Genomic DNA, 19,975 nt, shown 5'->3' with positions numbered 1-19,975 from the left:
TTAAATCATTAAGAATTTATTGAAATTCATGTCATATTTTGGTTGACAGCTGAGAGAAACATAGATAAGAGAGTTAATATTTGATTGGCAAAGAACTTTTGATCAGCCAATGAAAAATTGGGTTGTTTTTAGTAAGTTATATTCAATTTTAGCAAAAAAGAGGCTCAGTTGCTTCTCTCCCTCCGCCCCTATCTTTATCGTTAGAATTTTACTTTATATGATCTACATATGCAATTATTACTTGAATCTCCCATGCTGTTTATCTGAATATTCTCAATATTTCTATCAAAACTCTAACACCTACAGAGCCCCTTCCAAAACTCTGAAGAAGTCTTGGTTTGAATAACGCTTCAATGTTCTCCACTCTCTTGCTTTAACATAAGCAGCAGACTCTTAGTTTGAATTCCATTTCAATTAATATTGTGTAGCCATCTACTGAAGCAGATTAAAGGCTCTAATATTTACCCTTTGAACTTTATTGTTTGAAAGAAACATCTCTTGGAGTTTATCATAAATCTTCAAATTAACAAAAGGCAAACCCATTGGATTATAGTGCTTTGAAAGAAAGATGTTCATTACCCTGTATGTAATATCTAGTGTATTATAAGCACTGTAACTTGAACTCCCCGTAAAAAAAACATAAAATAAAACAATGTTCATGTATTTATTTCAGAAAGAATTATTCTAATTACAAAAACACTAATACATAATACTTCCTCATAAGTTATCGTACTATAGTAAATTAAAACAAATATAATTCTACAAGTCAATAACAAACAAAAAAAAACCCAATGATTATGGATTAAATCACCTGCCATATACATAATAAAATCCTTTAACAAGAATTGCACTTGGGTACTGTTTGTGGTTACACAGCTAGTTTGGTACAACAACACAGGAGGCACAATGAATATTATAAATAGCAGTTACAATGTAAGTTCACGACACCAATGATATCGCTCTTCGTTGATTCGGGTTACCGTAGTTACAAAATGTTAATACCTTCACAATATACCAGTAATTTATAATTAAACACCACCGCGACAATAAAAGATAACTACAGCTAACAAGATAGCACAATTAAGTCCTGTAATACATGCATTCTTTTGATCCAAAGTCTACAAATTTGTTTTTATGTAATGGTTCATGCATTACAAATCAATATCTACCTTAATTCACAAGTTATTTCTAAAATCTGAAAGTCCTACCAAATAAAATGATATATACACTACAAAAGGAAACAACTTCGAAACTTCACAGTTATGAATAAATAAAATAAAGAATTGAATAAAGATAAATCTGATGGCTAATGTATTAAATATAGGAAAAATCCAATTAAATATTGTTAGTTAAGAATCAAGTATCATAAAATAATAAATTGTAATATCCTTTGTGTAAGAAAACTGATCCATCTCCAGATAAATGTTCTATCTCTAACAATGATGCCTGCTTAGCTTTGCATTAATTGCCTAAGAAGAAATAAATACATTTCCTCAGATACATGTACATGTATTAAAAGTATTAAGCAAATATAAATCCATATTAGTGTGCTTGGCTATATGGATCAAAAATTTAAAGAAAATTCTTCAATAAAGGAATAAACTCATTAAAATATATTTCAGGGTTTAAACAAGCAATTACTTTGTAATGAACTGCACAAATAAATTTTAAGTCCCTCATTCAATGTACAGTCTGTACATGTACGTTTGAACTAATTCACACTGAAGGATAAAACTTACAGCATACTGTGAGTCTCTCTATTGCACAGGGCAGATTCCACTGCTGAGGTAAAGCAGACTTTATGGATGTGTTTTTAATGCCATCCTTATCGTAATATCATTTAATGCAATGAACAATATTTATACATCAACCAAAACAACAAACAAAACCCAGAAGGAACAACATAACTGTACACAACTCTACGTGTACATGTATCTATCAGGTTCTATCATTATGAGGAAATCAAAATTTAAAATGTGAAACTAAACAAATATTTAAAAAAAATATATATCTGACTGGTCCCATATGAAAACAAATGGCACTTATTCAGAACACCTTGTTATAAGAAAAGATTCATAGGTACATAAAAATCATAAAAATTCTTAATAAGTACAAGTTTAAACATAGGAACACTGACTAGACCAATGGACAATTAATCATAAAATTAAAACCTTGAACCTCCCCATAAAAACACAAGACCAAAACACATGTAGAAGGCAGTCCATAAAACTGGAAAAAAAATATAAAAGCAACTACTGGTTGTTTGATTCACAAACCAATGTCCTCCATGCTTTTATATGAACTTAATGCAGTACATACAGGAAAGCCATACAATGCTTGGCAGTTAAATACATTAACACATAAAATTACCGGTATAAGCTTCCCTAGGAGTACAAGTGTATATAATAAATGTATAATTATAGTACCAGTATATAGTTCATAGAATGATGTAGACAATGAGCACTTGGTATTTTCCTTGATTGTAGCACTCAATCATGACAATATAAAAATTAAAATCATATTCATTCCACAGTATCTCACTAACAAACATGGCAGTAAAACTTGCATTATAACTTATACTTGTCCTTCTATCACATCATTTAAATTTTCAATTTTTACAGCAATTATTGACTTAAAAGTTGTATCCTGAATCTGAGGTTTTCTTGTTGAGAAAAATAAGCACCAGCTAAAGTATCAGCTAAAGAAAGAGAGTCCAGAACACCAACATAGTGAAACACTTCTTCACATACAGTGAAAACAAGGAAATAATCAGCAATATGGAAGTTCCTGTAAGTTTAGTTTGTGCCCTCCCCTTTTCTGTTGCATTGTGGTAGAACTGAACTGATGTCATGCGATGTGAATAGTTCATGTAAGTTTTGGTTTCTGCCCTTCCCCCTTTTTGTTGTGCCGTGGTAGCACCGTCGATGTGATCAGGTTGATTTGTCACTGCTGTTACTACTGGTCTCCTCAAAGTCATCGTCGTCATGGTGATGAGTGACCTTTGTGGGCGTCTCTGGACGAAGGTGGGGCACATGTTGAACTTTGGCGTATTTATTTTCATTGTTCACGGAGCGTTGCCGGGCAATGGTGAAGTCGTCAGCAGGTATTGTATTCTCATGCGATACAGTGGACTCATGAGGCAGCTGTGCACAAATAAAAATAAATGTCAATTATTTATATTCTGTTTCTATAACTTTAACTGATTATATTGTCATCAATTTAAATAAAATATTAAGCTATCGGTGTATGCATCCTTTTTTGCATACCAAATCAAACTTCATTAACTGTTAAAACACAAGTCTTTGCAAAAAAAGGCAAAACCTTACCAGCATTGCAGGTGCCCTGAACATGTATGTAAAGGGATAGTGGATCAGATTGATGACAGAAGCTGCATAGATGTCTGCAAATCGCTGAACTTGTGAGGAGAAGAATGTAAGACGGGATCCTGAAAATCAATTAATAATGTCAGTTGTTATCTCAGAAATCACTGAAACACACCCTCAGAATCAGGTGGTAAGCAAGGTTTATTATATTCTAATGAATAGATACATGTACATACATGCAGTCTTTTATGGCATTTTAAAAGTAAAAAAAAAGTCCACACTAGAGAGACAATACCTTATACAGGGTTATTTTCGCCAAGTGTAATTTTTGCCCCTCTACATTTGCAAAGAGTTTCGCCCATACATAGTTGTGTTTAAAGAAAGATAATTTGACACAATGGAATTCACAAAGTCTTTTAAAAATTCATCTGCTGACAATGAAGGCAACAGGGACGAAAATGAAACGGGTGCGAATATTTCCCTGTATACAGTAATACAGGTATACATAAACATTCATGTATCTTTTGGTGATTTTTTTTACAAACAAATAACAACAATACAAGCACCTACCGCTTCTGAATAAACTTCCCAGCATGCCATACGACAAATCTAGTTCATGGACTGTGTCCTGAAAAATTGAAGTTTCATGTATGTAATAATGAAACAATTTTATAGTGAATTTTAAATGGTTATCAAGTTGACAAAAAAACTACACTAACCATCATGGCCCTTTGAACATTAGAAATGTCTGGTTTTTCCATATTACTGCTGTCTAGGTTTCTGGAAAATAAAGTTAAAATTTCAGGATACAGAATAAATTTGCAAGCTTGCAAAAGATGAATTCATAAAAAATCACCCCTAACCCTACATAAAAAGGACCAAAGTCTGAATTCTTTCAGCTAAAGTTGATCAACATACAGTATACATACATGTACAGTATACACCAAACTTGAAAGTTAAATGCATATGCATAACTCAACAACATAAAGCTACATACAAATTAATGGGGTAAGAAATATGCTGATGGAAATTGATGCAAACCATTATTTTTGCTACATTGTAGGTGCAAGAATAATCTTCATACAAAACACTTGTATCATGGCTTCAAACTGTATCTTGCCTATCTTGGGAATAGACCCATTCCCCACCCAGCTATCACTGCTTGAGTATAAGAATGTACTTTCACATCTTTGCTGCACCCCAGTTACATAATTCAGTCATTAACCACAAGGTATCCCCGGATCGGTGTTAGAATGATGATCTCAATCTAACATCTTACTTGTAAATAATACTGAGGGTCTGCTCCAGGGACTTGATTTTGTTGAACAGCTCTGATTGGTCTGTCCACACATGAACCTCTGTTGAGAGTTCAGGAACAACCAGAAAGGTTCGCCAGCCACGCTGTTTTTTGGATCGTAAAATATCACCAAATATGTGGTCTCCCACATACAAGACATCTTTCCCCTGGGCACCAATCATTTGGGATATCACCTCACAGGAACCTGAAACAGAGAAACAAACCAAGATATACCAAATGAAGCATAGTGTAATTTCAAAATTTAATTTGAGGATTTAATTTCCTTGTAAAAAAAACTCTCACATATTTTTCTGACAGTTATGAAATGAAACTACTGGTGTATGTACATGTATATGAAATTAATACAAAATTTAAGTGCTTTACTATTTTTTATTCTTGTGATTTTAAATAAAATAATGCAATCAGGAAAGCAAGTATTTGAGGAAAAGAAGGACTTTAAAATACTTCAAACTAGCTTTTATTAAATCTATATCATCCAATTAAAAAAACTCTGCTGAAGCTCAGCAAGAAGTGACCTACCTCCAGAATAAGCACAGTGTTGTTCTAGCTTCCCCATATGGTGACCAATACTTAGCTTACCAGAGGTCTAAAAACAAAATCATCATCATCATCATCATCATCACTTTTTCAGCAGTACACTAACTAGGTCATTTTCCATTCATCCGTACATACAATTCAAATACAATCTGTACATCTTTAATTTGCTGATTTTTTCAATTTTCTCTACTTACAATGTCAATTTCTAGTAGCCTACCTAAGAATTAGTTACAATATAAACTTTCAGTTATACAGTGTCTTTAATCTAAGATTTAAAGCTGTTTCTTAGTGTCTAGAATCAAGATTCTGTTACTGAGTTTATATTTATTCATTTACTCATTACAGAAGTTTGCTGTTAAGGTTTATGCTGCTACTAATAACCTGTAACAGTTATTTTTTCCTGGTACTTACTGTGTTCACTTTTCTCAGTATAGTTCCTTCTTCAAAAAACAATGGTTTCTTTGCATCAACAACAACAAAGTCAAAGTATGATGTCCATTTTCTGCCTTTAGTCTGTCATAAGGAAAATGTGTAATACATGTAGTTTATTTTAATTTTATTCATTAATGATATTTTAATGTTGATAAAATATTTGATAAAGACTGTATTATTAATGTATTAAGTACATATACATATCTATTTTTAATCTTAACCTTACCTCAGGGAAATCAGTTAGATATTCCATTATTTTCTGGAAAAAAATACACCAAAATAGGTTAATTATAATTGATAAATTATACCCAAAGGCCTAATATTTTACCAACGGTTTATAATGATACACGCATCATTATAAACTGTATGCTAGGGTAAAATATTAGACCTCCGGGAGTAATTTATCATTTAGAAGGAATTATAAAGCAAGGCTGCATGCAATGTAGAAATTATTATTCAGCATTATACCTGTAAAGTGGGAATTAGATCAATGAAGAGAAATGGAAAGAGAGAGTCGTAAATAAACACTGAATTGCCCACAAATCCAAATAAAACAGAAGAATGTTTAACAACTCAGATGATAGTTAACAATGTTTCTTCCTTCTATTCTAAAGCTTTACTTACATTTGTGTATTCAAATTCACTGTTAGTGATAATCATGGTCTTCTTCCCACTCTCCCTGATTCTGTCAATTTAGGTAATAAAAAAGAAAGATTTAGTAAAGGGTTAGGGAAGATGTCAGTTCATTGTATGCGAGATTGCTAATTAATAACAGATTAACTAACAGCCTCACCTGTCCATTAGGACTGGCAGTCTTGGATCTTTATGCACATATCGCTCCAAATTTGCTACAGTTTCACCTTTGAGATTGCCCTATAATTGAATAAAACATGCTAGAGTCACAAGAGTGGTATGGATAGAGTAAGAAATGATAGAAACATTCATGGCTTCAACTAAATTTCATTGAAGTTATAATTAAATCTCTCTCTCTCTCTCTCTCTTTCTCTCTTGTTTATATGTAAATTTTCCACCTTCCACAGGTTTCCTCATTCATTCATACCAGATATGACAAAAGCTAATGCGGAGCACCAATGACTTACATAGAAGTGGACCCAGTCGACGGCTCCCCTGACGTCCTGGAATATGGACTGGTAGGACATGTAGAGCTCCCCACACCTCACCCCGTCCTTATTTCTGTAATCAAGTTAAATCACGGTAAGTCATACCAAATACTTAGAGATCACAACGTCTGTTAATCTATTACCAGAGAACAGAGAGCGAGAGAATGACAGACCAGATGCTTGTCAGGTTTTAAAGCCTTCGCCTACCCTACGCCTCACTTCTCCTTGCCTCTTAATTCAGACAACAGATTAGATTCATGCATTTACACTTAAACTAAGTTGTCTTATGCAATATTGCTTAAAATTTTCAAAAGTACAGTAGAAGCAGAAGTTTTTGTGGGGAAAATTTCGTAAAATTTTATTGCTGTGGAAATATTTCCGCCTAAGCAATACAGTGTATTACAAAAAGTTTGTAGTTCTTGTAAATTTTGCTTCAACAACTGTTATTAAATCATATCAAAAATAGTCATCTAATATTTTTTATTTGCTGTAAATTTTGAGATATAAATGTATGAAATCCTTCATTTCTTCTAAAATTTCCTGTGTATTATTTTGTTAGAACCAATTTAGTACTAGGTAAAAGAACAGATTGTAATGTAAGCTAAATGTGAACTTGAACATAATCTTATTATAGCTGCCTGGTTAGAAAGTCAGTTCATGCAAAAATATGCTTACATGCATATGCCACCTATCCTTACACTGCAGCCATTGAAGTTTGTGGGGAGAGGGATTCTTCTGGGGATGTGTCAAACTTACCAAATACTAAAATATCATCACTTTCATATTCAGGCAATTGCTGGCATTCATGAGTTTAAAGGAAGGTGGACCATTTTTTAAAACTAAATATCAAATCTACTCTCAGTGGTTTTTCACCTTCAAAAAATTAATTATCAATTCCATAATTTATGAAATGGGTCTTTAAAAAGTATGGTATAGATTTCATTAATGGACAAAGACAGCAATTGCAAGAAAATGCTTTTGAACCGGGTGATACACAGCTTGTAAAGAGGCACACTTTAACATTGGTTAAACATGTTGTCTGTAGATCTCTTTCAGAGACATCTTACCTAGACATACTTAACTGCCCTTACCGAGGGACAAGAAGGGGTGTGACAGCGCCGAGGCACCCAGGGGGTGTCTGCTCCGTCTACCTGTTAAATAGCGGAAAAGAATCGTCCTATCTTTCCAATCACATGTTTAGAACAACAGTTCTTTCACACCACTCCCAGTTTCCAGATTTAATTTCGAAGTTAGGGATTTAGCCTCTAAATGAGGGTCCCTTGCTGGATTAAATCACAATTTAGTTTCTTATTTTATTACATATTATTTTTTTCACACTATTTTCAACTTTCAATCATCTACATGTTAATTTTATAAGAATAACTCTTGGTTTGTTTTTTGTTTTTTTGGATACTTTGTATAGATGATTTGTCAAAGACATGGGAAAAAAAATTAATAGTATACACATCTTCCATTTTTAACTACTCAACTATTACAAAAAAATCAAATTTCTGATGACTATATATACAATTTCTATTTACCCAAAGGTTTAACCCTTTTTTATTTTTTTCCCAATACTGTTAGATACATACATATTTTACCGCTTATAAGTCAATTTTGAATTTCAGAAAATAAATGCAATTTAATACCACAAAAAAAATATTTAGCCATAAACTTATATAAATAAAGCAAAAAAAATCATATTTCTTAGCAGTGGACCCTCCTTAACAGCATTTCTTACTAGTTATTCACTCAATCTTTAATTATAAGAACAGTATTCGATTGGTAAATGTTTTTATGACACCAAACTACTGTTATCTTTTGCAGCATCCATTAAACTTGCAATGAATTACCATACACCCTCCTTATTTTTTTTTTCATCACAAAATGTCTTAAATGGTTGTCTGTCAGACAAAAAATTGATTTGCTTCAATGCCTCAAACAGATTGCCTCCCTTTCTCACCTAACTTCAGACTGGTGTCTTGCGGATGACTTCTTTATTTTTCGTGATCATGACAGAGAATTCTGCAGTGCCTGCTTCCCTGGACTGACTATACACAATGTCGGAGATAAATCATACTGTAAAAGGTTCAGACGTACCTTTCATACTCCTTACTGGTGGTGAAGTAATCAATCAGGCACGCAAGCATGTAGGTTTCTGTGAACAGAAATGTGACAAAGTATTTAAGGTGGTTCTCTACACAATTGAAATAGTTTCTCAAATCAGCAGACAATTACATGATTATGCTGAATGGCATGATGCATAACAAGTATATAAGTCAAATAGGTAAAAAAAATGTGCATTTTTGGATAAAACATTACATTTTATAAATTTGATTTAGAAGACATGAACAAAATCCCCAGGCAGATTCCAACTTATGATATGTAGTTCACAAGACCAATGCTTTAACCACTGAGCTATGCTGATATACAACCAAACTGATTGATACAAGCAGTTTAATAAAACATTTAAATCTCCATCTTGTGACATAAAAAATTATAAGTTTAGGTGTAGTGAAGCACATTTACATTAATGACATAATATCTCACAATAAACAATTTACAGAACACTTCATCCATTTCCTGATTTCTTGAATTCATATTGCATGCATTGTGAATTACATAATTATAACAGCCCTATTAATATACATGTATTAACGGAAATTTTCTCTCATCATATTAAGAGATCTTACAACATTATATTGGTACATGAGAGTCTTCAGTTTCTAATTACCAGTAGTTCCATGAACACTGTGCTGAAAATATGACCTACCATAGATTCCTAATTAAACGCAAGGAATTTATTTCCAAATAAAATCGCAAGAAACACTTTTCGCGGATTTTAAAATCTCGCCATTATTTTCTGTTCTTGCATAATATTTTAAAAATTTACAGAATAAAATGACATACCTGGTAAGTGGAATAATGTGTTGAGAACATAGATTCTCTTCTCATCCAGGTTGACAAACTTGTTGGGGTACAGATCTCCTATCTCAGATCTACAAAACATCATGAAAAAAACAAGATAAACCGGCTGTTTGTATACAGAAAATCCCCTCAACAGGTGCTTCTCTGAAATGTATATTTTCACATGTTTTTATATTTTTTCATTGCTAGGTTTTTTTAAGATAGTGATTCATAGTCAACATCTGGTCAACTAAGACCAACAATCAACAAGTACTGAACAACATGCCCCTTTTTTCAAAGAGAGACAAAATTAAAATCCATGAATCACATTAAACATTATAAGGTACTCACTTTAATGGTAACAGACCATAGTCTTTTGCATATCACAAGCCGTAGGGTTTCTAGCATTGCTGTATGAAATCATTCAACAAGTCATACAAATACAAACAAAAAAGACTGAGCTTGGACAATATGCTCATTCCTTACCCTTTCAGAAATCTAAAGCCATGTACACAGACCAATATGTTGCCATAAGCATCCACTTTGAGTATATTTCCATACAGTTTATCAAACCAAAGTCCTCTGAAAAAACCAAAACAACAATTGATAAGAATAGCTTACTTAGGCCTTCAGCTTCCATTATAAAATTCATCATTTTTAAAACAAACAGAGAGGAAATATCAAAACTTGCCTGCAAGGAAAAGTGGGATCATATTCAAATTCCTTGATGTCTGTGGGATAGCCAATAGAAATCAGTCTGTCCTTCAGCATGGTGAAGCCCATGGTCTCGTACTGGGGCGACTTATACACTGTCAACAATAACACAGCTATTATTTCACTACTACAAGTCTAGTTATAATACAGTAATGTTTGTCTAAATAAACATACTAGTATATGGTAACTATGATCAGATGATGCACATCCTTCTGTTATGATTGCTCTGATTTTCAACCATTACACTTACCGACGTATGTATGATACATTTAAAACTAAGTTTGTAATTTTCCTCCAGAATTTAAATAATTTTTTTTTAATGTCAGATGTTAAATGATACAGTTTACTTAAACTGACATAACATCACATGTATTAAGAAGACAGGTAGATAGAATCAGACCTGCCAATGTGTAATCCATATCAAAGCCAAAAAACTTGATCTTGTCCAAGTTTAAACTTCTGTTTACAAACACTCTGAAAAAAAAAATAAAGATATATTCAAAAATGATGAATTAATTTTTTTAAATTATAGATAAACTTCTACTGAATTCATAAAAAGTCAATAAAATACCGGTACTCAGCATTTGCCAAAATTTGCACACCGGCAGTTTTTCAAGTGCACTAGCATTCTGGGATCATATTATTTTTAATCTACCATGCTTCTCCTTTTGTACTGGTAAAAAATTAAAATTGAAGATGTCTAAAAAAAATTAACTTATTTAGAAAGACAAATGGCCTTAAATGGGGACTTCCTTTTGTATCGATTCCACTTTTTATACTTAGTATTATTTAACATTCTAGAATACCAATAGACATGAAGAACAAGTAAAATTGTACTTGGATAAATTAGCTGACTTTTGTATGGGAAATCAAATGGTAATTGTACCTAATATACATGAACCCCCCCCCACCCCCCCCACCCACCCACCCGCACTGCTGCCTCTTCTTGACCCAAGGTTTAGTTCAATAGTTTGAACAAGCTCTAATTTACCATGCAAGCTCTTATGGGTAAGTAAAAATTTGATATTAATGTTTATTTGACTCTGGATTTTTTCTAAGCATCCTACTCCATTTCTCATTCATCTTCGCCCCATTTCACAAAGAGCCTGGCCCTTCATTTGAACAAATTTGGGATCCCTTTTCCCGAGGGTGCTTTGTTTAAAGTTTGGCTGAAGTTGAATGAATGGTTCACTGTGAAAAGTTAAGATCAAAGATCACTTCAGACTTCAGGTGAGCTAATAATATTACTTTCAATTGACCTAAAACAGCAATCTGTACTTTGAGAAGTCATATTCAAACGTTAACCTTGCTTGCATGCAGTGTATTGATGGACTTTGTCAATGACACACATTCCATCCTGTTTAATATAACATATATAGACAAGTAAGTCACCTAGTTCCACATGCTTTGAACCTACAGGTGTCCTTATTCAAACTTTCTGATAACAAACTGTTTGAATAGTGAAAGGAGTGGTTAAATCTATGTAACCCGGCCAGTACAAGTAATTTTAAAAGGAACTATCACTTTCGTTTCCAATTTTCAAAATCCTCAAATACTTAAAAAAGTCAAAATACCCTAGCTGGTGGTTAATTTTTTCACAAATCCATTAAAATGTGCATCATAGACTAAACATATAATATTATTATAGCACAATATTAACATTTGAAGTTTAACAGCCTAATTTAACATGTAACATTTAACATGTAAATAATCCAATTACTGGTATGTAACAATAATTTTTACAATTCAACATTATCTGTGGGGTAGCCTATTTTAACACAATTTGTACTCAATTTCTATGGGTAACAATCATTGTGATGTTTAGACATAACCTGTTTGATAGAGTGATGCACCATAATTTGCATTGTGACACAATACCTAACTATCCAGGTGTTGTTTTTACCTGTGGGACGGTTCTCGTTTCCAGACCTCCACCTCTGAGATTCCATTACTGAGACTCGGTTCTAGAGCAGGTTTGTTGGAGGGCTGAGAGGGAACGCTGGACAGGGATTCTTGGGAAGTCATTCTTGATCAGCACAGCAGAAAGTCTACAAGAAAAAAAAAACATCAAAAAGCATCAAATATTGGCAAGTTCATTATGGTCATTCCTACCAAATGAATACCCTCAGTCCAAAAATAAATAGGACATTTGTGAAACACACCTTAGCTATTTCTGGTGGCATATAAATGCATGTTAGTAATTTGACACAGAAAATTTACTACAATCTTTAAACTTCAGTGATCACACCCTAACATCTGATTTACGTGATGAAAACCATGTACAAAAATGTTTCACCTGTGTGACTCAGATCTACACCCACAACATCAGAATTAAGCTTTGAAAACTATAAATGTCAAAAATTACAAGTATAGGTAATGCCTGCTGCAAACAACAGGAATTTATAGCCATCGCATTTTATTACGTTACAACCTTAAGCCTTTGATTAAATATCAATTTGACTCTGTATATATATATTGTAAATCCAAGTAAAAATCCTGCCATGGCATTATGCCAATTAAAGTGTACTGGTAAATATTGATACAAAATACATCTAACATGTTTGTTTAAATTACAACTTACCAAAAGTACACATGAATTACCCATTGCTGCATAATGGTATTTAGTATAACAACTTTTAAGATGAATACATGTATATACATTGACCTTGGGTGAATATAAAATGTGACATAACATTATTGTTTAATATGTTATATAAATGTCAGAGAGAGAGAGAGAGAGAGAGAGAGAGAGAGAGAGAGAGAGAGAGATTTGTGATTATGGCTGCATGGCTACATTGCTATAGTTTATAGCTATCCAAAAACTTCTTGTCATTGTGTGGGTATGTTTATACAGGGTATATGTTAACATGTATGCTTATAGACTGTTACAGGGTACCAATGAGTGCTATGATCTTAAAGGCCTTCCAAAAAGTACATATGAATGGAATATAGCTATAGCTATTTGATGATATAAATATTTTAAAATTGGTGATAAGAAGTTCTATATTGGTAAAATACGTACAAGCATTGAAAACCCCAAAACTGAATAAATGCCTTTCTTCTTTATCGCATATTCAATAAAATGATCTCTTTTAGTTTCATTCAAGTATAACCAAAAAGAAATTCTTGATTTGCAACAGTAAATAATGTTAATTTTTTTCTAGTCCGACCATGTTTATATTTAGAGCAAAGTGCAGAATTGATATTTTCATCTAATTTTTTCTTTAGTTTAAATTATTCATTTAAAGTACTAGCTGGTAAGCAAGGTACATGTAAAATATTGTTCCAGTATTATTGATCAGAACTTTGGTAATAACAACTGGAATGTAAGAGCAAATTATACCTTTGACCTTTGACACATATCCATTTACTCATTACACAGAGTTAGTTGGATAATTGATTTTTAATTCTTAACTGAACATGATCTACCAGTACATATATTGCCTATTGAATCAATAGATAAACATGTTAAAGAGCAAATAAGTCAATGCATGTGAAAAATTTGGTGATCAGTTTTACTTTATCAATTTCATTCATTCTTCACTGTAAGATTGTCTTTTTTGCTTTGATTTTGGATGTGTTTTTTAAAAATTGTAACAGAATTGATGTGACAATCTTATCTGCTCTTTAAAAACAAGAAATTGTCAAGCAAAATTGATTTTGAACAAAGATTTGTGTTGGAAACACCTTATTACACATTTTTTTAACATTATTAAGAGGGTATAAAACATTTTCAAAGCAAAATTTCCATGTTTTTTTTTTATTTTTTGCAGCATCTTTCAATATTATATAATTACTTAGTAATTTAATTTAGATAGACGTTTTAAATGTACATAAGGCATTCGTAAATTTCAAATAATTAAACAAACTGTGCTGCAAAGAGTATTAGCCTAAGACCAATTCTCGCTAAGTACCACCATTTCTTGCCAGTGCATTGTTACATCTCTGTACACACAAAATTGTCTGGTGCCATGGCAAGAAATCATACTGGGCCTATATTGGTCATAGGCCAGTATTGTTTATCCTTTATCACATACTGCACCATCTTGGCCATCTGTATTTTTTCATAAATGAAGTTCTATAATGATTATTTGAGTTTCATGTCAGACAGAATTTTATAATCTTTTATTACCGTCTTCCTTGGAAGACGGTATAAAGAGTTGAAATAATTTACAGTCTCCGTTGTGCACTTCCTCTCCTTTGTGATTGGTTGAAAATACATGATGTGAAAATTTACATTTATTTCATTGGTTGAAAAACTGTTCGGCGCAAGGGAGATAATTTTCTGATGATCTTTTTCACGTACGACTTAACAAATTTCGTAGATTTCAAATATTAGAAAGTGAGAAAACGAAAAAGCAATACAAATTGCTATGAATGAAATTCAGCATTGGTTTTCAGGTCCAACTAGTTGAAAGTAACATTCTACAATATCTATTGAAATTATTTGGGGTTTTTTTAGTATTGTTTATTCAAATATTTATACCAAAATGTAAAAAAAAAAAAAATTGATGCAGTATGCCTAATATCGGTATAGTTATTTGCACCTTAGATAGATAAATGCAGTGGTATAACTTTGATTTTATCAAAATAATACGAGTCTACGACCCTACCTAAGATTTCTTTCATCCTGTAGTCGATCTCAACTTACAAGCTCAGGTACACAGTTCTCAATTTTAGACGCGCAGGCTTAAACGACACATGACACAAAAATGTCCACTCGCCATGCCATGTAGAGGAATGTGACATTTATATAAAAAAAAGAATTAAACTGTCTTTGATAACGAATTGCTGTTTAGGGTTTGTTCTAAGGATGGTAAGCTTTTTTAACAAAGCTAAACTTGTTTTAAATTCAGTTGATCTTCGATATTTCAAACACTGATATCTCAGTGACACTAACAATGGATATATATGTCCAACCACTTCATTTTTAAAAGTATTTTATCCTCGATATCTCGATTTCTCGTATATCACTCAAATATCACAAAGTTTTTAAATAGCCCTATCTAGTTGTAAATACAGAAGTCTTACTGTACCAGTATAAAGCACATATAAGGCAAGTTGCTGCCATCATTTTCCAAACTTCCTATATAATATTAATACCGAGCGCAGCGAGAGGCGGGCGAAGCCCGCCTCGCGAAGCGAGGATTAATGGTAACACGTATATATATGAAAATCAGTGAAAAATGAAAGTTGAATCAGGGGTACTAAGGCCAAAAAAATTTCTTCCAGCCCTGGGCGCCGCCATATTGGCAGCCATTTTGTTTTTTAAAAGTTAGTTCGATCATTGATTGACTGGTACTTATCGATGTTTATTGCCCCTGAACTCGGTTAAATAAGTTCCAATGTTTCAATAGAAGGTAATTTGATTGAAAAGAAATTAAAGAGGACACCAGATAAGTTTCAACAGTGCTTCAATCTAGAAACACGACTAGTTCTATGTATGTCTTATCAAATTATCAGTTGGAAAATAAAAACGAACTGATCTATTAGATACTGAATAAAGTATTCAATTTTATTACTGCGGCATTCATATGAATAAAATGGATAAACAATGAAAGAAGAAATAAAAAAAGTTCGGAATAACGTAACTCTCTTCGGCTATTTCCGAAGACAAAACGTACGTTTTACGTCTGAAACATGACGTCATAATGTAGACTGAGCACGCGACGTTTAGTTAAACTTTAGCTATAATCATTTGAGTTGGCAACCAGGGCGTATCCTACTGTGTGCGTTTCAAATAAATTTTATTCTACAAAAATCAAACTGCATTGTGTTAATTCTGCGCTCGGTCCAACGGTCACACCGTTTACATATTACCGAGCGCAGCGAGAGGCGGGCGAAGCCCGCCTCGCGAAGCGAGGATTAATGGTAACACGTATATATAAGAAAATCAGTGAAAAATGAAAGTTGAATCAGGGGTACTAAGGCCAAAAAAAAATTCTTCCAACCCTGGGCGCCGCCATCTTGGCAGCCATTTTGTTTTTAAAAAGTTAGTTCGATCATTGATTGACTGGTACTTATCGATGTTTATTGCCCCTAAACTCGATTAAATAAGTTCCAGTGTTTCAATAGAAGTTTATTTGAATTAAAAGAAATTAAAAAGGAAACCAGAGAAGTTTCAATAGTGCTTCAATCAAGAAACACGACTAGTTCTATGTATGTCTTATCAATTATCAGATGGAAAATAAAAACATAAACGTCAAGGAACTGATCTTTTAGATTCTGAATAAAGTAATCAATTTTATTACATTGACATTCATATGAATTAAATTGATGAACAATGAAAGAAAAAATTTTAAAAAATTCGGAATCACGTAACTCTCTTCGGCTATTTCCGAAGACAAAACTTGAACGTTTTACGTCTGAAATATGACGTCATAATGTAGACTGAGCACACGACGTTTCGTTTAACTTTGACGAATGATTTGAGTAGGCAACCATACTGGCGAATCCTACTCTGTGCGTTTTAAATAGATTTTATTATACAAAAATCAAACTACACTGTGTTAAATCTGCGCTCGGTCCAACGGTCACACCGTTTACATATTAATTAATCTTTTATATATTCAAATAAACTTTGTATTAAATCAATACGTTTAATACATATGGAAACTTTAATCTTAACTTTTAAAAAACAATTAGTCTATGTGTTTTGATTCATATTTGTTATAAAATTCTGCACTCGACCAACTACATCGTTTACGTGAGCATGATGTAAGAGACAGCTGAAAAATTCCTCAATATCTAATTCATATCGATTCATGTGTAACAATATCTTGTAAACTATTAATGTAAAGATTATCTATAAGAGTTTTCAATACATCTAAATGATATCTTTACCTTGTAGAAGATTACAAACGCTCAATCAGTTTTTACTACGTCCTTATTTCAACTATGTCACAGCTGACAATGAACGCGTAATAACGAACCCGATCATAATTCGACCGCTGTAACATAAAACTCAAAGTACTGAAAGTACCGGAAATCATGTTTCCGTTTGGGGCGCACAATTTCAATTATCCTTATGTTTTATAACACAAATACATAATTTGTATTAATTATTAAAATAATTTCTATTAAATAGAGTCTAGAGGTTAAAAATATGAAATGAAATTTATAAAAGCAGCAGTAACAATATCACTGAATCACTCGACTGAATTGGATGCATTCCATTTTTGGGATGTGTTTTGTTACCTTTTTTTTAACCGAACACTAATGAACAAAACATTTCATAGTTTGACATATTTAAATACAGAATGATTTCAAAACACGTTTAAAAACATTCATCGCTGTCTTTGATACCGGCGATCGAAGGGTCAGGGCCTAGGGTTGAGAGCTGTCAACAAAACGGGAAAATATTTTAAAGATAATTTTAAAAAATACTTTCACCTTCATTTTGCAGTAAACTTATGCTACAGTATGTTATGTAATTTTATATTCATTTCATGTTGGGAAATATATTTAAACAGCAATTTCACCATGCAAATTTCCTCCGTAGAAGAGAGCGAGCACGGCATGTAGTGTATGTACTTGAATTAAATCTCATATAATTTTATTAATGTGTGGTAAATTTCCTCTTTAAATTTTATTTTATAGATAACTTATATATTGCTGATGAGGAATGTTGAGTTGAATTTGTTAATGTTTCGTACATTGCATAACGTACGAAAACCCATATATATGGCTCATTCGAGATTCGAAATATACGAAAATTGAAATTAAGGATAATTACAATAATTATAATAATTCAGTGTTAATATTCAAACATTATCAACTTTCAATATTTTTTATAATCTATTCCTGAAAGCAATGGGGTCCTAAAGTATATATTAATATTTGAACTAAGTACAAATATTTACATTTATCGAATATGATTCCCTCTATTTCTTACGGAAACTTATTATAATTCATAGCTCTGTAGCAACTGACAGGACTGCATGAAATCTACACGGCCGTTTATCAAATGGTCGACCTAAGAAAAATGCACGGACTGCACAAAATAATCATGATGATGTCAAACTCAAATTCCCATTGGAGACAATTTTGCTGTTTCTTTTTGCTAACATACATTATGTATATTAACAGTAATTTAGTTAATTTTACATACATTTTACTTAAAAATCAATTTATAAAAATTTAGTTATTTTTTCTTGCTTTTAACAACCAATTTATTAATCCGTTAAAAGAAAGATGTGAATGTATGTATAGGCACATTATATAATTTCACAATGACAGTGGTTTTAGTATATTCTCTGTTCTTTCTTTTTTTCGTATTCAGCTGCTTGCACAAGTCAAGGTGTAAATTTTGTTTGTAAAGTTTTCATTCTGCGTATGTACAGTTTTACACCGGTTTACCCTTTTCATAACACCGTATGTTTAAAAACAAATCAATCAAAAGACAAAGCAAATGAATGTTGAGTCTATATTTATTATATCTCCAAGTTCAAATTAGTATTTTTGAATACATTTATTATTAATATAATTAATTATTATTTACTAGCAAATGTACAAAACTTAAAACTTAAGGACGAACCACCAGAAAAGTGACCAATATTCGGAATGTTGTATTATGGATATTAAACACACACATACTCTCTCTCTCTCTCTCTCTCTCTCTCTCTCTCTCTCTCTCTCTCTCTCTCTCTCTCTCTCTCTCTCTCTCTCTCTCCACTGATATACAAGAAAATTAATATTTTTAATTTCTTAAGCATCATTTATGTACATGCATGCCGATCTGCTTTAACACTCAGTTATATCCAGAATCGTACAGTTTGTATGTCATAGATAACTAGTTGTACTACTGGATGTCAACTCCACGGGATACATTGATGGAGGGCGGCGGTTCTTCTGATAGACAGACAATGGACAGTGATGGCAAACTCAGTCACGGGAAGAGAAATATTCTCGATGTCTAAAAAGAGAAACGCATTATAAAGGCATTTAATAACTACAAAATCGTATAGGTTCGAGGAATATGGAGTTCCCCAATTGACGCATCTTCGCTAGCCAAGGATATACGGAGTGGATCGTAGACCCTTGGCTAGCGAGATTGTTAACAGCTGCGGACATTCGCTAAGTGTCTCGCTATCCTCCGCTCTGGCTTCTCCTGTGGAAACATGCTCCTCATTGATACTCGCCAACATGTAGAATAATGTATGCAAAGAGATTTCTATAATGTTCATGTAACTGAAAATAAAATTTGCAACCGTGGAATTGTTGCAAACGGATGAGAAATGGGTGCTTTTAGGTTTGTTTAGAAACAAATGCATTTGATTTTTTTTATACACTGAGTGTACCACGAAACGGTATCGTTTCCAATATATTTACGCTAGCATTGTTGCAAGTAGAACTTCTGATACTTATATATACTATTAACTATAAAAATGTTTGCAAATAAATATAAGTTCAGTTCTGTTATCACATGAGTTCGTGTTATGAATATAAACTACACTTAATCAATTTGGAGAATTTAAGAAAACAAATCTGTAGTTATGATGATCTAAAATAAATTACTGTAAACCAACTTTTAAACTATAAACAAAGGATTGGTTTGCGGCGAGAAATATTCGCGACATTACAAGGCTCTCGCTAACCTCGCGAAAATTTCTCGCACGCGAATA

At 32.6% G+C, this 19,975-nt stretch overlaps 2 protein-coding genes across 3 annotated transcripts in view; both read right to left on the bottom strand.

Annotated features, from left to right (window-relative positions):
• Nucleotides 1-650: 650 nt before the first annotated feature.
• LOC128180860 (cytosolic purine 5'-nucleotidase-like) lies at nt 651-17,295 on the bottom strand. 2 transcript variants are annotated; one of them, XM_052849023.1, is made up of 18 exons: nt 17,196-17,295; nt 12,256-12,400; nt 10,753-10,826; nt 10,330-10,447; nt 10,125-10,220; nt 9,642-9,730; nt 8,832-8,889; nt 6,711-6,804; nt 6,404-6,483; nt 6,235-6,295; nt 5,837-5,869; nt 5,590-5,691; nt 5,161-5,227; nt 4,603-4,825; nt 4,043-4,103; nt 3,894-3,951; nt 3,327-3,445; nt 651-3,143 (listed from the first exon to the last, which is right to left on the bottom strand). In XM_052849023.1, exons 2-18 carry the CDS (start codon nt 12,375-12,377, stop codon nt 2,931-2,933), a joined length of 1,668 nt encoding a protein of 555 aa, XP_052704983.1. In that variant the 5' UTR covers nt 12,378-12,400; nt 17,196-17,295; the 3' UTR covers nt 651-2,930. The 2 variants fall into 2 exon arrangements, with proteins under 2 accessions (XP_052704983.1, XP_052704982.1); XM_052849022.1 differs by lacking the exon at nt 17,196-17,295 and adding an exon at nt 12,515-12,644.
• Nucleotides 17,296-18,780: 1,485 nt separating this feature from the next.
• LOC128179348 (dedicator of cytokinesis protein 1-like) overlaps nt 18,781-19,975 on the bottom strand; it is a 51,307-nt gene continuing 50,112 nt past the window's right edge. Inside the window, exon 51 of the mRNA XM_052846754.1 lies at nt 18,781-19,266. Within this exon, the coding sequence (XP_052702714.1) occupies nt 19,240-19,266 (27 nt within the window). The 3' untranslated portion in view covers nt 18,781-19,239. The remainder of the gene's footprint in view (nt 19,267-19,975) is intronic.

This window comes from Crassostrea angulata, chromosome 4 (genome assembly GCF_025612915.1).
Source record: "Crassostrea angulata isolate pt1a10 chromosome 4, ASM2561291v2, whole genome shotgun sequence".
NCBI classification, from domain to species: Eukaryota; Metazoa; Mollusca; class Bivalvia; order Ostreida; family Ostreidae; genus Magallana; species Magallana angulata.
Note: the sequence above shows the minus strand (reverse complement) of the source record. Positions and strands in the feature narration are given on the sequence as shown.